Source organism: Hyperolius riggenbachi, chromosome 1 (genome assembly GCF_040937935.1).
Source record: "Hyperolius riggenbachi isolate aHypRig1 chromosome 1, aHypRig1.pri, whole genome shotgun sequence".
NCBI classification, from domain to species: Eukaryota; Metazoa; Chordata; class Amphibia; order Anura; family Hyperoliidae; genus Hyperolius; species Hyperolius riggenbachi.
The window spans coordinates 16,415,754-16,437,932 of NC_090646.1; the positions used below are offsets into that span (position 1 = coordinate 16,415,754).

General features: G+C 44.5%; 1 protein-coding gene across 1 annotated transcript in view; it reads left to right on the plus strand.

Moving 5' to 3' along the window:
* Positions 1–6,003: 6,003 nt before the first annotated feature.
* The window catches only part of LOC137562505 (uncharacterized), a 44,405-nt gene continuing 28,229 nt past the window's right edge, over positions 6,004–22,179 (plus strand). Inside the window, exon 1 of the mRNA XM_068273907.1 lies at positions 6,004–7,166. Within this exon, the coding sequence (XP_068130008.1) occupies positions 6,043–7,166 (1,124 nt within the window). The 5' untranslated portion in view covers positions 6,004–6,042. The remainder of the gene's footprint in view (positions 7,167–22,179) is intronic.

The window sequence follows — 22,179 nt, forward strand, 5'->3', positions numbered from 1 at the left end:
TCACATACTACAATGTCTGTCCTTAGAGACCTGCGTACACCTTTACCTCCAGTCCTACATCAGCTATTATTTAGCACTGAACTGTTGTTATTGTCTCTGCACTGTAATTATGCACCAGGCTGACATGACCATGGGGGGCGGGGGATCTGGCTATAGTATAAGAAGAAATGTAGTATTGTGGGTTCGCTAGGGAAATTACACAAGATTGGCAGCAGTTTGTATAGTAAAAAAAAAAAAGCATAAGCAATTCAAAATAGACACACTGTGAATTGCATTCATAGTTAAAGGGACTCCGAGGAGTACCCGAATTTAAAATACTGCACTTACCTAGGGCTTCCTCCAGCCCATCGCAGGCCGCGAGGTTTCCCAGCGTCCTCCTGGCTTTTCTCCGTGCGCCTCCGCCAGCTACGCGTCATCACGTCGGCCGGTGTGACAGGTCTGCGCATGCTCGGAAAACCGCACATGCGCAGAACTGTCACGCCGGCTGGCGTGATGACATGTAGTGACCGGCGTGATGATGAGCGGCGTAAAGATCCAGGAAGAACCGGCTTGTCGCCGGTAATGGGGGCTGGTGGAGGCACACGGAGAATAGCCAGGAGGACTTTGAGGGACGAGGCGGCCTGCGGTGGGCTGAAGGAAGCCCCAGGTAAGTGCAGTCTTTTAAATTTGGGCACTCCTCAGTGTGTCTTTAAAGAGGAGCTGTCAGCCATACTATCTCAGAAAAAAAAGTAGATAAATACTTGCTCTACTTACATAACACATGTATTGCACTTTCCACGTGTTGATTTTAGTAATTTTTGTACAGTAAAAAAGAAGAAAATCCTTCTTAGCATTTCCCATTTTTTACTGTGGTTATTTTGAAGCCAATCCTGATGTCATTTCCTTCCTTACTCTCCTCTGCCTGATTATGTATGCATTGCCCCCCTCCTCCCAGTCTTCAGGCACTCTCACCCAGCTCTGCAATAGAAAGTGCAATGTGTCAGCAAGCATGAGAAATATTGGCCAATCAGAGAGAAACAGAGGTTCGGGAGGGAAAAACAGGAGGGAAGGAGGCTTCAGCCAATCAGGCTGCATTAATAAAGTCTGAGGGCAAGTAGAGAAGCAAAAAAGGACAACCCAGCATGCCCTGCAACTTCCTTTTTGTGTACCAAATAAAAGTCAGGTAAACTGGGGAATGATCATTTATCAACAAGAAAAGTAATAGAGATTTTAACTTTTGGATTGCCCAGTTAGCATCCTTATTACTTGTTTACCAGATTAAAAGAATCTATTTTATGCCCAACAGTTACACTTTAATAAGAACAAATGAACATGAATAATACAAATAATGTCAAATTCAATCAATTATTTATATCCCTTTATATTGTCTAAACTCCTTTATTTAAAGCAGTTACACAATGGAGCACTGTAGGTTGGGTCGGATTAGTGGGAAGACCCCCAAAGGCCGGGCCTAGGGTAGTGTAATGGCTGGGGCAGTGTAGTATCTGTGCCCTGATGAGAATTGGCCTGCCAGGACAGGTTTCATCTGGATTGGGGGATGCAGGTTTAGAACAGCATGAATAGCATTTGTTCCACTCAACAGGCAGTTCGGAGACTCTGGAGGAGGAGTCAGGAGTCAGCACAGGAGTTCCGATGTGGAGTCTGACGGCGTCCATTACAAAAGCCTTTCAGCAACAATCAGTCACACTGCAGCGTGGACGAACTCTCTCATGCTTAAACTTTTATTGCATTTGACAACATGTTTCACAGAAGAACTCCCCCTTCAGGCTCTTCAGCAAATTTTAAACTAAACACCAGACCTGCCTGTCCTTCACCTACCAAACCACACGCACAATGCTCATATAAGCACGTGATCATGGCAGTTCTCGGTACACAAGTTACAATAGCCTATGCGCACAGGTTTGCCACTCTCCCTCCATGAGTGCGTGCCCCATGCTGTGATGCATCTATTTGTTATTATTATTATTATTATTTATTGTATTTATAAAGCGCCAACATATTACGCAGCTCTGAACATTAATTTAGGTTACAGACAATATTTAGGGGTGACAAACAGCAATATGACAATACAGGAATACAAAAAAACCAGATCACACAGCACAGTATGAGTACAAGGCAATGCTTAGTCAGTCACTGGAGGGGAGCGTGGAGATTAGGCAAGTTAGGTTCACTCAAATGCATAGCGGGGGTTCACAGTAATGGAGGTGCATGATCAGGTAGGACACAAAAGGAGGGGGACCCTGCCCACAGGCTTACAATCTAGAGGGAGAGGTAGGGACACGAGAGGTAGGGGACCAGAGTTCAGCTGTGGGTTTAGAGCAATTGTGGGGGGTGGTAGGCCAGAGTGAAAAGGTGAGTTTTGAGGGCCTTCTTGAAGGTGTTGAAGGAGGGGGCTGCCCTAATGGGTGGAGGTAGGGAGTTCCAAAGTGTTGGAGCGGCTCTTCAGAAGTCTTGAAGGCGTGCATGGGACTGGGTGATGCGGGGGGCGGTCAGGCGAAGTTCATTGAAGGAGCGGAGTGAGCGGCTTGGTGTGTATCTCTGAGTAAGATCAGAAATGTAGGTTGGACAGGTTTTGTGGACGGATTTGTAGGTCAGACACAGTATCTTGAATCTGATTCTGGACTGGATAGGAAGCCAGTGGAGGGATTCACGGAGGGGAGCCGCCCTGGTGGAGCAATGGGAGGAGTGGATAATTCTGGCTGCCGCATTCATGATGGACTGCAGTGGGGCTATTCGGGTCATAGGGAGACCAGACAGAAGGGCTGTTGCTGAAAGGATTCTGGGACAGACACGGCCAGTCTCCACATCAGAACTCCTGCACCGTCTCCTGCCTTCTCCTACAGAGTCTCTGAACTACCAGCGCCTGGTACTGGCCGAGAGTGGAATAAACACTATTCACGGCTGCTCGAAACCCACAGCCCACCAATTTAGGTAAGGCCTGTCCTGGCAGAACCTCCTCCTTCATACACAGGAAGAGCACTCTTTTTTGGTCTTTCATCTTCACGGTAGATTATCGAGCTGCCAAGTACCTCCTTGCACCTGATCGCCCTGCACACCAGGGTCATCCCGCCCCTAACCCTAATCCTGATGCGGACTGGCAGCAAAGCGGATGATTAAACTTAAGTGTCCTCCACCTCATAGAGTCTTCTGTGACTGCTCTGCTCTCTCTTCCTCCCGACACTAATTATGCAGAGGGGAGGGGTGGAGAGCAAAGCAGGAATTCTAAGAAAGAGGAAGAAGACAGTTGGTGAGATATGTCAGTATAATACAGTTGGTCCACTATTAGCTCTGCTCAGGGGCACAGATTCTACACTTCTGACTGCACAGGGTCACGATGGGGAAGCTTAATCACTGGGGACACATTGGGGGAGCTTACAGGGCAGAGAGGAAATACCTCACCTCTTTAGGTCCTCTTCAGATTCTTATCCTCAGCATCCAGAGTCCATTATCCATTCCTGTAGTAGATGTATCTCATCATGTGACTTGTCGGTGCCTGTCGGCAAGACACATTGTGCGAAGCTCCATCTGGAGCCAGGAAGCCCGGACACTTAGCAGCGCTGTGGAGAGGTAATTGAAAATGTGGGGCGGGAACCTGGAGAGGTGAGATACTTCACCTGGCTACATATACTGGGGCATTATGGCTTCCTATACTGAGGGAACACATGGCTACCTATACTGGGGCATTATGGCTACCTATACTGAGGGGACACTTGGCTACCTATGCTGAGGGGACACATGGCTACCTATACTAGGGGGAAATTATGGATGCTCAACAGGGATGCTCAACATGAGTAATCACGAGAAACCACTAGTGGTTATTCAAATTAAGATTAATTGTTGCAGGTGTGTGGCGGGGATATAAGGCGTTAATTACCTATAATCCCACTGTCCTCCCTGTGTTCCAAAGAGACTGCACGTGTCCTATTGGTCACGTTGCAAGCCTCACACTGGCGCACTTCCTCCTTCCGGCTTGAAGGAGGATGTGCCTGTGGTGAGACTTGCAATGCATCCAATAGGACGCGTGCAGTCTCTTTGGAACACAGGGAGGACGGTGGGATTATAGGTAATTAACACCTTATATATCCATGCCGCACACCTGCAACAATTAATCTTTATTTGAATCACAAGTAACCACGGGTGGAACTTCTAAGCTTTGCTGGAGAGGCTGTGGGCTCAAGGGGGACACTCGATCATATCTTTTGGTCATGCCCCACCTTAACCTCTTTTTGGTAAAAAAAAATCAAAACCTCATCTTTCAGGTTCTGGAGATTACCAATCCCCTGGATCCCATATTCATGTTGCTAGGCAAATCTGTTCCCCAAGCTTGCAAATTTGATAGAATTCTTACCATACGTATTCTTACTGCAGCTAGACTCTCATAAGCTTCCAACTGGAAAAAAGTGTCCCCTCCCGAAATTTCAGAAGTCATCGTGAAAATTAATTGGACTAAGTTGATGAAAAAACTCACAGCTACCTCACAGTACACATAAATCCGATTCGACAAGATGTGGGATCGCCACTTTGCTGGGGAATGACTGCAGCCCACTAGTCCTAGTAAACCTTACTCATTGAAGAGCTCTTCCATATTGACTATTTAGATCTTATCATGATTCATGAATGATACTGAACTAGGAACAAAACCTGACCTATTCTGTTCATTTTCTAAAATCGTCTCCAGACTAGCTCTGGTTGACCTTCCATTTCTCAGAGCAACTGTCACCTCCCCCCCCCTTTCTGTTTTCTTTTTGTTATATTTTTGAAGTATTTGTATGTTGTTTTCCCTCCCTCCTCTCATATGATGTAGGAAGTTTTAGTCTTTTACTGGATTGACCACCTCCTAGGTGGACTCTCTCTGCTTGTCCACTCTGCAATATCCTAAACTGAACACTTCCACAGTCTGCCTTAAGGGCCCGTTTCCACTATAGCGTTGCGGAATCGCCGGCGAATCACCGCAGGAAAATCGCACGCGGGTGCGATTCCGCATGCGTTTTTAGCCGCGATTTCGCATGTGATTTCGCATAGGTAAGGGTGATGCGATTTTAACCATGTGTGAATTAACATGGGTACCTATGCGAAATCGCATGCAAAATCGCGGCAAAAAACGCATGGGGAAAACGCATGCGATTTCCCTATTAAATACATTGCGTGCGATTCGCCTGCATTCCACACGCAGGTGAATTCTGAGGGCCCTACCCTGCAGATTTTTTCTGCACAGAAAAACGTGCAGGAAAGCGCACAAGTGGAAACAGTCCCATCCACTTGCACTGGCTATGCGAATTCGCATGCGGGCACCGCATGCGAATTCGTGATAGTGGAAACGGGCCCTTAGGATTTCGTTTATGATCTGTTAGAGAACTTTTATTGGAATTACTATCATACATATGACATGGTGCTTTACCCATGCTTACGTACATGTTCATTTATATTTTTGAAGTAATAAAAATCAGTGTTACCAAAAAAAAAAAAAATTGGTTTAGTTGTTTTACAAGCTTATTAAAGTGCTACCCATTACACGTATTTTTCCCCCACAAATGGTGCAGCCATTTTTATTGTAAACAGGTTGTCTTTATTGTGTCTTTAGTGCTAATTTTATTATTTATTTATAGATATTATGTTGGTGTTGCTTGGGGAAATGGAGGGGGGGGGGGGGGGGGGGCGCATTGGGGGTGTTGTGCAGTCCAACACATTTGACAAACACATTGAAGAGATACAGTAACTAACAATGAATAATGTTCATTGACTATTTACATCTAACAATGTTGCTGTTATAGAGTACAGAGGGCTTTCTCTCACTCAAATGACTCATGAAGGAACTATTCCTCTGAATAACAGATTATTGCTCACCTTGATCCGACATGGAAAATGTTATTTTAGTTTCACTTGCATTTCTGCAGTGTCACTGACTCTGACTATGTTCTAGGTGTGGCTGGTGTATCTGTATTGGCTATAAATATTGATATAATCTGTCACTCTGTGTAAGTCCAACTACTGTGCAGACGCAAGAGTAAAGGTTCCGTGTCCACAGCAGACAAGCATAGAAGTATGGCGGAATTCTGGTCTCCCGGAGACATGCAGAATGTGAAGCTTACAGAATTCCTCAGCTCAAGAGGAGGAAAAGGCCACCACGTAAAAGGGAAGCATTTATCCATGGAAGAAGCTTTTAACATCTTATCTGATAATGAGAGAAACCTCAATGAAAGCGGGAGAATATTTTTTGACACCCTTCGGAAGATGAAACCTCACAGCTTCAAATGGGTTCAACACGGGTTTCCAGTTCATGGCCTTCAGCATGTCACTAATGGGTCTTCTGTGGGTGATATTTATGAAGAAGAGTGCTTCAAGATAACAAAACAACCTTGCAGACCTGGATTCAAAGATCTCCTATTCTGGAGTGCAGCAGTTCCTTCAGAAGACATTGAGACAGCACGTGAGAAGTCATATGAGAAAGTAAGCAAGGTGCTTAAGCCTTGGCAGGCTAAGAAGTATAAAGACAGAATTAAGGAACAATACGCCAACTCTCCAGCTTTTAATGAATTTGCTTCTCGTTACGGAAACTTCAAGTTCTCCTTCTCATTGTTTCATCTCCTCTCTCTGTATCAGTCCCAACACTGTGGAGGTAGAGAGCCGCAACTGAGGATTCTAGGTACTGATATGTACAAGCAGGAGATTGCACATTATATATTAGTTCATAGCCCTAACAAGAACTATCAGTTTAGGGACCTTCCAATTGTTCCCACAATCCAGGGAAACTCTCAACCTCTGCCCTTTGTCTACTGGAGGGATAAAACCTTGTACTGGAGACCAGAGTCCACCTCCAGTGTTCTGACAGTGAAGATATCTGATAAAGGTATGGCCCGAAGGGATTGTCCCTTACCTTGCAATTATTTTATAAAAAAGGGTTATTGCCGAGACATCAAGGAGGAAAATTATAAAGTGTGGAGCGCCTGGAACCATCTAGTATTTGCATTCCATCTGCCTCACAAACCTCATCTGGAGATCTCAAGGGGAGAACTCCTGAAGAGCCTGACAACCTGTGAAATAGATGAAGCAGCTCTAATAGATGAGAGTGAACACCTGGATCTAGAGGAAGCTGAAGAAGTTATCCATCGCCTGAAGAAGGACTTCAATAGGAGGAAGAGAATGAGGACATCTCACCTCCTTAATTGGTAATAAACCTTAAAATGTTTTTGACCTATGTCTGAGGTTAGTTCTGTATCTAGTCCACACAACACAAACATTTCCTGTACGTCTAAGTAAAGAATGTTTCATCTCTTCTGTAGCTTTGAATAGAGTGGAAAGAGTAGATGACATTTTGTCTTGCTGTCTGTGCCCCTACTGTAAAATGCTCCATCCCTTCCTGTCCTTGGAACCACTTTGGAGTTTTGTGGCTTTACCATGAAAATTGGTAAATGCTAAAGAAAAATTCTTAATCTCTTGCTTGCTCTGTCACCCTTGAAACGTTTTTCACGCTTCCTTTCTGGACAGGAAGTTACTGAAATTCTCACATATTGGAACACAGCATTAAAAATCTAAAAGACATTCTATCCCTGCTACTCTTCCCAAATTTTTATCTTGCAGATAAGCTTTAAAGTATTGTTCAAATAAATGTGACATTATCGTCACCTTCATCCACATTTTCTATAGGTGTTTTTGCTGTCTTTTTTCTTTCTCTGTATTGGAGCTTCAAACTTGTTGGTGATGTCCATACTGTGTCCAGAACACCCACTCCACTCACTTTTCTGAATTGGAACCCCAGTCACCCAATGACCAACTGTTCCAGGTTTGAGGCTTGTGCCATTAACAGTGCAAGAACAGCAGCAATTAAATACTCACCTTGAAAATCAATAGGTGAATTCTGATTGGCTTTAATAGGCTCCACCCACTTTTCTGAATATTAATCCCAGTCACCCAGTGACCAACTGTGCAAAGTTTGAGAACCCTACAATGTAAGAATGGCTGAAGTTTACATTCTCCAGTGAAATTTGTATTTGTCCCTGCCCACTTTTTGGTTATGGGAATAAAAAGTATCCTATATGTTATTCCAGGTAATGTACTATGTGTGTGCCAAATTTCATTCAAATCCGTTCAGCCATTTTTGCGTGATCAAGTAACAAACATACAACATCCAAACATCCAAACTTTCCCATCCTACTATCCTATTAATCCTACTAATCCTACTAATATAATAAATAGGAAAGTTCAGATGTTTGGATGTTTGTTACTCGATCACGCTAAAACGGCTGAACGGATTTGAATGAAATTTGGCACACACATAGTACATTACCTGGAATAAAGTATAGGATACTTTTTATTCCCATAACCAAAAAGGGGGCGGAGACAAATACAAATTTCACTGGGAAAATGTAAACTGCAGCCATTCTTACACTGTTAATGGTAGGGTTCTCAAACTTTGCACAGTTGATCGTTTTAGTGACTAGGATTAAAATTCAGAAAGGTGGGAGGAGCCTACAAAAACCTATCATAATTCACCTATTGATTTTCAAGGGGAATATTTACATTGCTGCCATTCTTGCACTGTTAATGGCACAAGCCTCAAACCTGGTACAGTTGATCATTGGGTGACTTGGGTTCAATTTCAGAAACGGGGTGGAGCCACAAACAGACAATTAGATTTGTTTCATTCCAATGCAAATTATTGATGACAAACACCGCAAAGCTCACAAACTTGGTAATTGAGTAATTGATTAATTGTGTGTGAGGGTTAGAAAAGTGAGTGACAGGGACCAGCCAACACCAGCCAAATACATAAGCGGGCAACACGGGGTCATAAGTGGGCGGAGACAAATACAAATTTTATTGGGAAAATGTAAACTGCAGCCCTCCTTACACTATTAATTGTAGGGTTCTCAACTTTACACAGTTAATTACTGGGTGACTGGGATTATTATTCAGAAAAGTGGGTGGAGCCTACAAAAGCCAATCAAAAATTACCTATTGATTTTCAAGGGGAATATGTAATTGCTGCCATTCTTTCACTGTTAATGGCACAAGCCTTAAACCTGGTACAGTTGGTCATTGGGTGACTGGGGTTCAAATTTAGACAAAGAGGTGGAGCCACAAACTGCCAATCAGATTTGTTTAATCTCAATGAAAATTATTGATGCCAAAGACCGCAAAGCTCACAAACTTGGTCATTGAGTAATTGTGTGTTAGGGTTAGAAAAAGTAGGCGGAGCAAACACCAGCCAAATACATACTCGAACAATGTCAGGAAATCAGTGGGTGGAGAAAAATACAAATTTCATTTAGAAAATGTAAACTGCAGCCATTCTTACACTGTTAATAGTAGGTTTCTCAAACTTTGCACAGTTTCTGGGTGACTGGGATTAATATTCAGAAAGGTGGGTGGAGCGTACAAAAGCCAATCAAAATCCCCTTATTGATTTTTAAGGGGAATATTTAATTGCTGCCATTCTTGCACTGTTAATAGCTAGAGATGGCCCGAACCGTTCACCCGGCGAACATCTCTGGGCCTTCTACTACTTCCGGGTCGCTATGACCCAGAGTAGTACGCTTGCGCTCTGCCCGGCGGAGCGCATCCTAGATCGCGCTCCTGTTGCCGGGCACTCTCTGCGCATGAACGTGACATCGTTCATGACGTCACGCACATGCGCAGAAAGTGCCCGGCAACAGGAGCGCGGTCTAGGACGTGCTCCGCCGGGCAGCGCAGGCGTACTACTCCGGGTCATAGCGACCCGGAAGTAGTAGAAGGCCCAGTGATGCCGAGATGTTCGCCGGTGAATGGTTCAGGAACCGTTCGCGACATCTCTGTTATTAGCACAAGCCTCTTGCACTGTTAATCACCTGTACCTGGTACACTTGGCTATTGGGTGATTTGGGTTCAAATTCAGAAAAGGGGTGGAGCCACAGCCAATCAGATTTATTTTAATTCAATGCAAATTATTGATGCCAAAGACCGCAAAGCTCGCAAACTTGGTCATTAAGTAATTAAGTAATTGTGTGTTAGGGTTAGGAAAAGGGGGCAGGGCCAACACCAGCCAAATACATACCCGGGCAACGCCGGGCGTCCAGCTAGTATAATAAATGGGAAAGTTCGGATGTTTGGATGTTTGTTACTCGATCACGCAAAAATGGCTGAACGGATTTGAATAAATATTAGCACACACATAGTACATTACCTGGAATAAAATATAGGATACTTTTTATTCCCATAACCAAAAAGGGGGCGGAGACAAATACAAATTTCACTGGGAAAATGTAAACAGCAGCCATTCTCACACCGTTAATGGTAGGGCTCTCAAACTTTGCACAGTTGGTCACTGGGTGACTGGGATTAATATTCAGAAAGGTGGGAGGAGCCTACAAAAGCCAATTATAATTCACCTATTGATTTTAAAGGGGAATATTTACATTGCTGCCGTTCTTGCACTGTTAATGGCACAAGCCTCAATCCTGGTACAGTTAATCATTGGGTGACTGGGGTTCAATTTGAGAAAGGGGATGGAGCCACAAACAGCCACTTAGATTTGTTTCATTCTAATGCAAATTATTGATGCCAAACACCACAAAGCTCACAAACTTGGTAATTGAGTAATTGATTAATTGTGTGTTAGGGTTAGAAAAGTGGGCACAGCCAACACCAGCCAAATACATAAGCGGGTAACACGGGGTCATAAGTGGGCGGAGACAAATACACATTTTACTGGGAAAATGTAAACTGTAGCCATTCTTACACTATTAATTGTAGGGTTCTCAAACTTTGCACAGTTAATTACTGGGTGACTGGGATTAATATTCAGAAAAGTGGGTGGAGCCTACAAAAGCCAATAAAAAATTACCTATTGATTTTTCAGGAGAATATTTCATTGCTGCCATTCTTGCGCTGTTAATGGCACAAGCCTCAAACCTGGTACAGTTCATCATTGGGTGACTGGGGTTTAAATTAATAAAAGGGGTGGAGCCACACACAGACAATCTTATTTGTTTCATTTTAATGCAGGTTATGGATGCCAAAAACCGCAAAGCTCACAAACTTGGTCATTGAGTAATTGTGTGTTAAGGTTAGGAAAAGTGGGCGCAGCCAAAACCAGCCAAATACATATCCAGGCAATGCTGGGTCATCAGTGGGCGGAGACAAATACACATTTCACTGAGAAAATGTAAACTGCTGCCATTCTAACACTGTTAATGGTAGGGTTCTCAAACTTTGCCCAATTGGTCACTGGGTGACGGGGATTCATATTCAGAAAGGTGGGTGGAGCCTGCAAAAGACAATCAAAATTCATCTATTGATTTTCAAGGGGAATATGTAATTGCTGCCATCCTTCCACTGTTAATGGCACAAGCCTTAAAGGGGCACTATGGCGAAAAATTGTAAAATGTAAAATATGTGCAAACATAAACTAATAAGAAGAATGTTTTTCCACATTAAAATGAGCCATACATTACTTATCTCCTATGTTGCTGTCACTTACAGTGAGCTGAAGAAATCGGAGAGAAGTTACAGGTTTTGGACTAGTCCATCTATTCATAGGGGATTCTCAGCAAGGCTTTTATTCTTTATAAAGATATTCCCTAAAAAGGATTTAAACAGCGATGCTGGCCAGCTTTCCTGCTCCCTACACAGTGTTTTGGCAGTTGGACAGAGCAACTGCCATTCACTAAGTGCTTTTGAAAATAAATATATCCCTGAGAATCACCTATAAAGAGATGGACTAGTCCAAAACCTGTCACTTCTGTCAGATTTCTACAACCTACTGTAAGTGACAGCAACACAGGAGAAAAGTAATTTATGGCTCATTTTACTCTGGAGAAAATGTACTTCTTATTTGTATATGTTTGCATATATTTTAAATTGTACAGTTTTTCGCTGTAGTGCCACTTTAAAGAGGAACTCCAGTGAAAATAATGTAGTAAAAAAAGTGCTTCATTTTTTACCATAATTATGTATAAATGATTTAGTCAGTGTTTGCTCATTGTAAAATCTTTCCTCTCCCCGATTTACATTCTGACATTTATTACATGCTGACATTTTTACTGTGGGCAGGTTATGTAGCTGCTTCTAGCTGTTTTGGCTGTTAGAGACAGCTGTAAACAGCTAATTCCTGTCTGTGAACCTTGTTACGTTGTAAAAAACTGCCAAAAGTACCGCGGTACTCAGAGCTTCTTGTGGGAGGGGTTTCAGCACAAAATCAGTCATACAGCGCCCCCTGATGGTCTGTTTGTGAAAAGCATTATATTTCTCATGTAAAAGGGGGTATCAGCTACTGATTGGGATAAAGTTCAATTCTAGGTTGGAGTTTCTCTTTAAACCTGGTACAGTTGGTCATTGGGTGAATGGGGTTCAAATTTAGACAAAGGGGTGGAGCCACAAACAGCCAATCAGACTTGTTTCATCTCAATGCAAATTATTGATGCCAAAGACGGCAAAGCGCACAAACTTGGTCATTGAGTAATTGTGTGTTAGGGTTAGAAAAAGTAGGTGGAGCCAACACCAGCCCAAATACATACCCGAAGAATGTCAGGAAATCAGTGGGTGGAGAAAAATACAAATTTCATTGGGAAAATGTAAACTGCACCCATTCTTACACTGTTAATGGTAGGGTTCTCAAACTTTGCACAGTTGGTCACTGGGTGACTGGGATTAATATTCAGAAAGGTGGGTGGAGCGTACAAAAGCCAATCAAAATCCACCTATTGATTTTTAAGGGGAATATTTAATTGCTGCCATTCTTGCACTGTAATTGGCACAAGCCTCTTGTACTGTTAATCACCTGTACCTGGTACAGTTGGCCATTGGGTGATTTGGGTTCAAATTCAGAAAAGGGGTGGGGCCACAGCCAATCAGATTTATTTTATTTCAATGCAAATTATTGATGCTAAAGACCGCAAAGCTCACAAACTTGGTCATTAAGTAATTAAGTAATTGTTCGTTAGGGTTAGGAAAAGTGGGTGGGGCCAACACCAGCCAAATACGTACCCGGGCAACGCCGGGCGTCCAGCTAGTATAATAAATGGGAAAGTTTGTATGTTTGTTACTCGATCACGGAAAAATGGCTGAACGGATTTGAATGAAATTTGGCACACACATAGTACATTACCTGGAATAAAGTATAGGATACTTTTTATTCCCATAACCAAAAAGGGGGCAGATACAAATACAAATTTCACTGAGAAAATGTAAACTGCCATTCTTACACTGTTAATGGTAGGGTTCTCAAACTTTGCACAGTTGGTGATTGGGTGACTGGGATTAATATTCGGAAAAGTGGGTGGAGCCTACATAAGCCAATCAAAATTCACCTATTGATTTCCATGGGAAATATTTAATTGCCGCCATTCTTGCACTGTTAATGGCACAAGCCTTAAGCCTGGTACAGTTGGTCTTTGGGTGACTAGGGTTCAAATTCAGAAAAGGGGGTGGAGCCGCAAACAGCCAATCAGATTTGTTTCATCTCAATGAAAATTATTGATGACAAAGACTGCACAACTTACAAATTTGGTCATTAATTAACCACCTGAGCGGTCTGGACGAGCTCAGCTCGTCCAACACCGCCGGAGGCTGCCGCTCAGGCCCTGCTGGGCCAATTTTAATGAAATAAAAAGCAGCACACGCAGCCGGCACTTTGCCAGCCGCGTGTGCTACCTGATCGCCGCCGCAGCGCGTCGGTCCGCCGCGTGCAGCGGCGAAAGAGGGTCCCCCCAGCCGCCCGAGCCCAGCGTAGCCGGAAAAAACAGTTCCGGCCAGCGCTAAGGGCTGGATCGGAGGCGGCTGACGTCAGGACGTCGGCTGACGTCCATGACGTCACTCCGCTCGTCGCCATGGCGACGAGGTAAGCGAAACACGGAAGGCCGCTCATTGCGGCCTTCCGTGTTACTTCTGGCCGCCGGAGGCGATCAGAAGAACGCATCCGGAGCGCCCTCTAGTGGGCTTTCATGCAGCCAACTGAATCGTTTTTTTTTATTTAAAAAAAAACCCTCCCGCAGCCGCCTTGGCGATCTTATCAGAACGCCAGGGTGGTTAAATGTGTGTAAGGGTTAGAAATAAGGGCGGTAGTGAACACCAGAAAAATACATAACCAAGCAACACTGGGTCATCAGTGGGCAAAGACAAATACAAATTTCACTGGGAAAATGTAAACTGCAGATATTCTTACACTGTTAATGGTAGGGTTCTCAAACTTTGCACAGTTGGTCATTGGGTGACTGGGATTAATATTCAGAAAGGTGGGAGGAGCCTACAAAAGCCAATCATAATTCACCTATTGGTTTTCAAGAGGAATATTTACATTGCTGCCATTCTTGAACTGTTAATGGCACAAGCCTCAAACCTGGTACAGTTGGCCATTGGGTGATTGGGTTTCAAATACAGAAAAGGGGTGGAGCCACATCCAGTCAGATTTATTTTATTTAAATGCAAATTATTGATGCCCAAGACCACAAATCTCACAAACTTGGTCATTAAGTAATTGTGTGTTAGGGTTAGGAAAAGTGGGCGGAACCAACACCGGCTAAATACATACCCGGGCAATGCCGGGCGTCCAGCTAGTAGATTAATAATTCAGAATATAATGAAAAGGCAACCTGTTTCTGGGTAATAAATAGAGATGATCAATGATATGCAATTGTTTTCTGAGTTGTTGCAAATTTATTATGCAAATATATGCAGTTTGAGAATTGACCAATCAATGTAAACGCAGGTTTAAATTGATTGGTCCAATTTCAAGCTGCATATATTTGCATACAAATTTGCATCAACTCGGAAAATGTGCATACCAATGATCATCCCTACTAATAAAGCATTGTAGATTGAGGCTGATCAGCCATTTGAAGACAATGATCTGTGAATCTAATAAACCTGGTACAGACATTCAATCTTTTCTTTTTTTTCCTAATACATTTTTATTGTTTTATAGAGATGGTAAACATAGTAAACAGCGAATGATCAATCACAAAATAGCAAATAGAAAAAGCTGTGTGGTTTACATCACAACAGATAACAAAGTATTGGTGTGACGATTAACGCCACTACTCAGATGACTGAGCGTTGGTGATCTGCGGAATAATGGTTTTACAGGACCTTACCACAGGAGTTGGCAAGGAACACTCAGGACACCAACAGAACAGACCAGACACAGGGCCCCCAGTGGGGCTGGAAGACACAGACAGATAAATACGGTTCTAACGGTCACCTGAGGAGCAGGTGATTCAGACCTTACTGCAGTCTTAGCAACAAGTTCCTTCCGTAGTCTGGACTCTCCACGGGGAGGAGTCAGACAGGGAGAGGGAAGGACAGAACGTGAGTGACACCAGAGAGAGGGTGTCACTAACAGGTCTGGCGTTCTTTAACGATCGGTGTAACACAGAGAGGGTCTGATTACCGGTGAACTGCAGTATCACCGAGAATGCAGAATATACCCGATTATTGGTGATCTGCAGTCTCACCGATAATCAGATATATAAGCCAACCTCTGGTCACCTGAGTAACAAGTGTCTGGTGCAACTGTAATGTTTTGAGGGCTGCACCTCAAGAGCAGGTACAGGGCAGCAAGGAGTACTGCACAGATTCCTTCCACAGGTCTGAGCTCTCCAAAACGGGAGGAGTCAGACTGACAGTGGGAAGGAAAGTCCGAAAGTGACACTCAGGCGCAAGTGTCACTAACGGGACAAGGAACCGCCTCCAATCGTGAGGTCGGTTCTCGAGGTCGGGCAAGCCAAGTCGAAAACACACAGACAGATAAGGTACAAGATCAGCAGACAAAAGGCAGAGTCAAAGTACAGGCAGGGTTCGGCAACGGGGAATCAGATATACCGGGGTACAGAATCAGGAGGCAGAAACAGAGTCTAGGAGCGAGCCGGGGTTCGGCAACGGAGTATCAGAAATAACGAGGTACAAGATCAAAGTTCAGAAGAGTAGTCAAGGCAGGCAAGAAGTCATAACAGATAATTACAATCAAACTAGTACTTTAAGCTATCAACGGAATCTAGCTTAGTGTAGGATTACAGCTCCAGCTGGTCCCGGCACACTAACGGATCTGACTAACGGATCTGGGTGCTCGCAGATACAAAGCAATAAGTACTTTAAACTATCAACAGAATCTGGCTAAGTGTGGATCCCCGGCTCCGGCCGGTTCTAGCACACTTTGGGATCTAACTATGGTCTGAGTACTGACACAAGTGTACACAACGACAGACAAAGACAGAGTGACAAGTCCAGGTTTAAATACTGACAGCAGATTCAAGCAGCCCCGCCCGAGGGGCTGAACCAACCTGCAAGGAAGATTGACAGGTGGAAGTCAGCTGACCACCAAGTCAGCTGATCTGTCTCCTCTGCCCATAAAGGTCCTATAACTCTATGTAAAGGTCCTTTTGCTCCATGTGCAGGCGTGTGGACCCAAGCTGCTGCAACAGAGATCCCTGTCCCAGCTGAGTCGGGAAGCGACACCCGGGATGGCTTGGCCAGAAAGGTGACATCAGGTGTGAAAGCAGCTGCGCTGCTTTCTACCACAGAGGTAACGTTTAAGATTGTTACATTACCCCTCCCCTGAGGCGTGGACTCCGGACACGCCCCAGACAGGTCCCCAAGAGACAATAATTGCAACGTCCTCATCTCATACCCACACTCTTCCCCTGATCAGGTACCAGAGTCGAGGACTGTCCTGTTTCAGATTCAGGATTTTGAAACAAGGTATAAATGTAACAGTCACTAAATTTCTCGCATTCCGAACATAAATACAAGCTCTCACAGGTGCGAAATTTCTCATGCGTGACAACCGGTACATCAGGCGAAAAACATTTCCCACACTCAGAACATGAATAAGTTTTCTCATCAGTGTGAGACTTCCAATGACTGAGAAGTTCAATGTTATTTACAAAACATCTTACACACTCAGGAGATGAATAAAGCTATCCCCCGCAGTGTGAGTTTCTACGATTGACAAGATTTATGTTATGTTTAAAACATTTCCCACACTCAGAACATTAATGTAATTTCCCATCAGTGTGAGACTTCCCATGACTGAGAAGTTCTTCCTCACATACAGAACACCAGTACAACTTCTCACCAGTGTGAGATTTCCCATGAGCAACAGGTCGCAGTTCAGGTACGAAAAAGTCCCCACACTCAGAACATGAATATGATTCCTCATCAATGTGAGACTCCTCATGACTGAGAAGTTCTTCCTCACATACAGAACACCAGTACTGCTTCTCACCGGTGTGAGATCTCCCATGGGCTACAGGCGGTAGTTCGGATACAAAAGGGGCCCAGCACAGAAAACATGAATACTTTTTCTCATTGGTGTGAGACTTCCCTTGACTGAGAAGTTTCTCCTCACATACAGGACACACGTATAATTTCTCACCTGTGTGAGATTCCCCATTAGTCACAGGTTGTCCCTCAGGTACAAAAGAGTCCCCACACTCAGAACACGAATATATGTATCCCTTAAAGTGGGGCCTACTATGGTTGACAAGATCCAAACCATGCTCAGAACATGAATGTGGTTTCTTGTTACTTAGAATCTGGTCAGATGATGGAACTGAAGACTGTACGGTTTCAGACTCCTGAACTCGATTTGCTGCCAAAAGCAAGCTTGACCCTTGCACAGCAGATTCATGACCATAGATAGAGCCATCACTCTCATAAAGTTCGGAAATGTTATCCGCATAGTAGCTCTCTATCTGTTGTTCCTCAAAACCAATCTCTGATCCCAGTGAGGTCGCACTTCCCCTATACGAGTTCTTACCAGAATGCAATTCCTCAGGAATAATAGGTGGTGCAGGATGTACGTGGGACTTTCTATGATTGAGGAGATCTGCATAATATACAAAACCCTCTTTACACTCTGAACATGGAAAAGATTTATCAGGCGGACGGGAGGTATCTAAATCGGGGTGATATTTAAGCGACAGATTTCCCACCATAAGTTTAGTTACACCAACACATGGTTTCTGGAGGCCGGGATCTGAACTAACACCAGAACCCGTATTTCCCGGGGATGGCGCAGCAGACCCCTTAGAACTCGGGCCTCTCACCATCCCCCAAAAATTTTTTCTTGACTTTTTACTGCAATTTCGTACCCAATGGTCATGTTGTCCGCAATAGAAGCAAAGACCCTCTAGGCGTCTTCGCGTCCTCTCTGATTCAGATAACCTAGAGTGGTGCCCTATGAATTTCCCTGGTGAGGGTTCTCTAGATTGAATTACAGAGGGGGGTGACACTGATGCAACAGAGTTTAAAATACACTTAATTGACTCAGTCAGTTGGTTAACCTGAGTCTGTAATGTATCAACCGTTTTCTTAACCTCCTTAAGAGTAGCGGTTAACACATCGATCCGTTCATCAAGTGTCACCATGTTTCTTATGGTCTGTCGTTCTGTGACGATTAACGCCACTACTCAGATGACTGAGCGTTGGTGATCTGCGGAATAATGGTTTTACAGGACCTTACCACAGGAGTTGGCAAGGAACACTCAGGACACCAACAGAACAGACCAGACACAGGGCCCCCAGTGGGGCTGGAAGACACAGACAGATAAATACGGTTCTAACGGTCACCTGAGGAGCAGGTGATTCAGACCTTACTGCAGTCTTAGCAACAAGTTCCTTCCGTAGTCTGGACTCTCCACGGGGAGGAGTCAGACAGGGAGAGGGAAGGACAGAACGTGAGTGACACCAGAGAGAGGGTGTCACTAACAGGTCTGGCGTTCTTTAACGATCGGTGTAACACAGAGAGGGTCTGATTACCGGTGAACTGCAGTATCACCGAGAATGCAGAATATACCCGATTATTGGTGATCTGCAGTCTCACCGATAATCAGATATATAAGCCAACCTCTGGTCACCTGAGTAACAAGTGTCTGGTGCAACTGTAATGTTTTGAGGGCTGCACCTCAAGAGCAGGTACAGGGCAGCAAGGAGTACTGCACAGATTCCTTCCACAGGTCTGAGCTCTCCAAAACGGGAGGAGTCAGACTGACAGTGGGAAGGAAAGTCCGAAAGTGACACTCAGGCGCAAGTGTCACTAACGGGACAAGGAACCGCCTCCAATCGTGAGGTCGGTTCTCGAGGTCGGGCAAGCCAAGTCGAAAACACACAGACAGATAAGGTACAAGATCAGCAGACAAAAGGCAGAGTCAAAGTACAGGCAGGGTTCGGCAACGGGGAATCAGATATACCGGGGTACAGAATCAGGAGGCAGAAACAGAGTCTAGGAGCGAGCCGGGGTTCGGCAACGGAGTATCAGAAATAACGAGGTACAAGATCAAAGTTCAGAAGAGTAGTCAAGGCAGGCAAGAAGTCATAACAGATAATTACAATCAAACTAGTACTTTAAGCTATCAACGGAATCTAGCTTAGTGTAGGATTACAGCTCCAGCTGGTCCCGGCACACTAACGGATCTGACTAACGGATCTGGGTGCTCGCAGATACAAAGCAATAAGTACTTTAAACTATCAACAGAATCTGGCTAAGTGTGGATCCCCGGCTCCGGCCGGTTCTAGCACACTTTGGGATCTAACTATGGTCTGAGTACTGACACAAGTGTACACAACGACAGACAAAGACAGAGTGACAAGTCCAGGTTTAAATACTGACAGCAGATTCAAGCAGCCCCGCCCGAGGGGCTGAACCAACCTGCAAGGAAGATTGACAGGTGGAAGTCAGCTGACCACCAAGTCAGCTGATCTGTCTCCTCTGCCCATAAAGGTCCTATAACTCTATGTAAAGGTCCTTTTGCTCCATGTGCAGGCGTGTGGACCCAAGCTGCTGCAACAGAGATCCCTGTCCCAGCTGAGTCGGGAAGCGACACCCGGGATGGCTTGGCCAGAAAGGTGACATCAGGTGTGAAAGCAGCTGCGCTGCTTTCTACCACAGAGGTAACGTTTAAGATTGTTACAATTGGGACTATGAATACATAGTATAACAAGATAGCAATCGTTATTGGTAGGAAAGACAAACAAACAACTACCAGTTGAAAGGTGTCGTTTTACAGATATATATATATATATATATACATTAATATAATAAAAGGAGAGTAGTTAGAAAAATAATAGTGGCCTATAATGACATTATAATAACATCTAAATGTAACTAGAACTAATCTATTAGTAACTATGGCAGCAACATATCCAAGTGTATATACACAACATGTCGGGATTGTCAGGAACCGGCCCGCGGCACGCCTGTGTATACGGTTCCCGACTGCGGGTTTGACCAGGTCAGGCGGGGGACAGCCTTATTTAAGCTACAAACAAGGCTGGGACCCCTCAAACACTTCCCACTGCCACCACTAGCTTTGCTAGACATGTCAACTCACCTGTCGAGTGCTCAACACGCAATCTGCGTTTTCGTATTCAGGTCAGCTTTGCGCTTAGGCCGAATACGGGAACGCCACGCACCCACACACACAGTACAGTTGTACAGTAACACAGCACAATAAGGCACTGATTTGAAATGCAGGTTACACTGTCGTGCAGCAAAACCACTAACAGTCGTTCTGAACAATACTGTTAGCCACTCCCACTCTGCTGTCGAGCGCAGAAGTGTCCCATACACACAATGCAATTACAATTTCATATGGTAGTGTTGCTCAAGCATACAATTAGGCATGGACTTATACACAGCTACACTGCAGTCTCTTCTAGGCTATGAGTGTTAGTTTAGTACAGCAGAAGTCAAGCTTATTAAACAATAATTTAATACGCCAAAAAGTGGAACAATGCAGAACAGAGTATATACAAAAGATTACAAAAAACAAAATAAAAAGTTACAAAATTAAGAGTTTACAAAGATACACACAAGCGATTTGCTTACCAAAATAATAGGGATCAAGATAGACGAATCTTGGACTTGGGTTCTGTGGACGGACACCGTTCTGGTTGGATCAGGAGCCAACTTAGTTTAGACCGGGAGTCCGGCTCCAGCTACCATCAGGAGTAGACTGATTTTAGGTGTCTGTCCCGTGCTTTTTATAATGGAATATTTGCCTTGAGGCTGTAAGCCTGTTTGGACGGGGGGAACTAGATTTAATTACATCCTCAGACATAGTTTGATTTCCAGAGATCTAACATCCACATGTGAAAAGTGTACTATAGTACACACACAACAAAAGACTTCCTTAACCTCCAATTTCCCCAGGTTAAAGTGTATTTTAGTACATACATGAAAAGACTTCCCTAGTCCAAGTTACGGGTGACAAACATATTGTTGACAGTATTGGCCTGAATAGCCATCTCCTAATTAGAGGCTAGGTAGACAGTCCCTAATTGCAGAGATTGCCCATCTCCCAGTTAGGAGCAGACAATGGCCATTGAATGCCGGGTCAATTTACATGATATAACGAACTCCAGGCAGCTGCGAGCCTTCAAAGCCAGACTGGCTAGCAGACAATCCCATATGATACAGTAGTACACAGCAGACATAAAAATGGGAAAATGAAAATATATTACTGTATTATCCTTATCATAACTAGCTGCTATATTCCTGACACGTCCCCTCTTCAAGATGGCGCTGGCAAGATGATTCTAACGAATCGTCCTGCCAAAGCCTACATTAACGGCCAGGAGGGTTCCCCAACTGTCAGTTAGCTCCAAGCTACACGAAGGGAAAGCTAGGTCAGGTTGCTGCAATGTGTTGTTGCCCTCGGCAACCTGACGTAACCAACCAGGGGAATGCGGGTCAGTGACGACCGTGAATTCGTGACCATAGAGACAGGGCTGCAGCTGGGGAAGGGTTCCAACCGTCGCTACACGCACTTTCTCTATAGTGGCAGGAGCTCTCTCTTTGTCCCTTTGGGGAACGATTATCTGCCGGTCTGCCTCCTCCACTTCGGACAGCTCAGAGGGAATAACTTCCCAGGACCCTCTCAGCCTGCCCCCCCCCCCCCCCCAGCTGGTGACCTGCTGGCCAGACCCCTGAGCTGTTCCAGGCTGCTGTCAAATCGCACAGCCCCAGAGAGCTCAGTGCTGCCTGTCACACATTCCAGGAAGGCTGCAGACGGAGAGGCTCCTGGGCCCTCAGGGCCAGGTTCCGAATTGGATGTGGCTGACCCAGCAACATTTGCCACTTCAGTGGACAGTCCCTCTGCTGTAGACTCGCTAGCGCTGCGGGTTACCACTGCAGCTGAGGGAGTGCCCACATTACACACATCATAAATCACGTCACATTTGGTCTTAAAAACATCTGAAGGGGAAAGA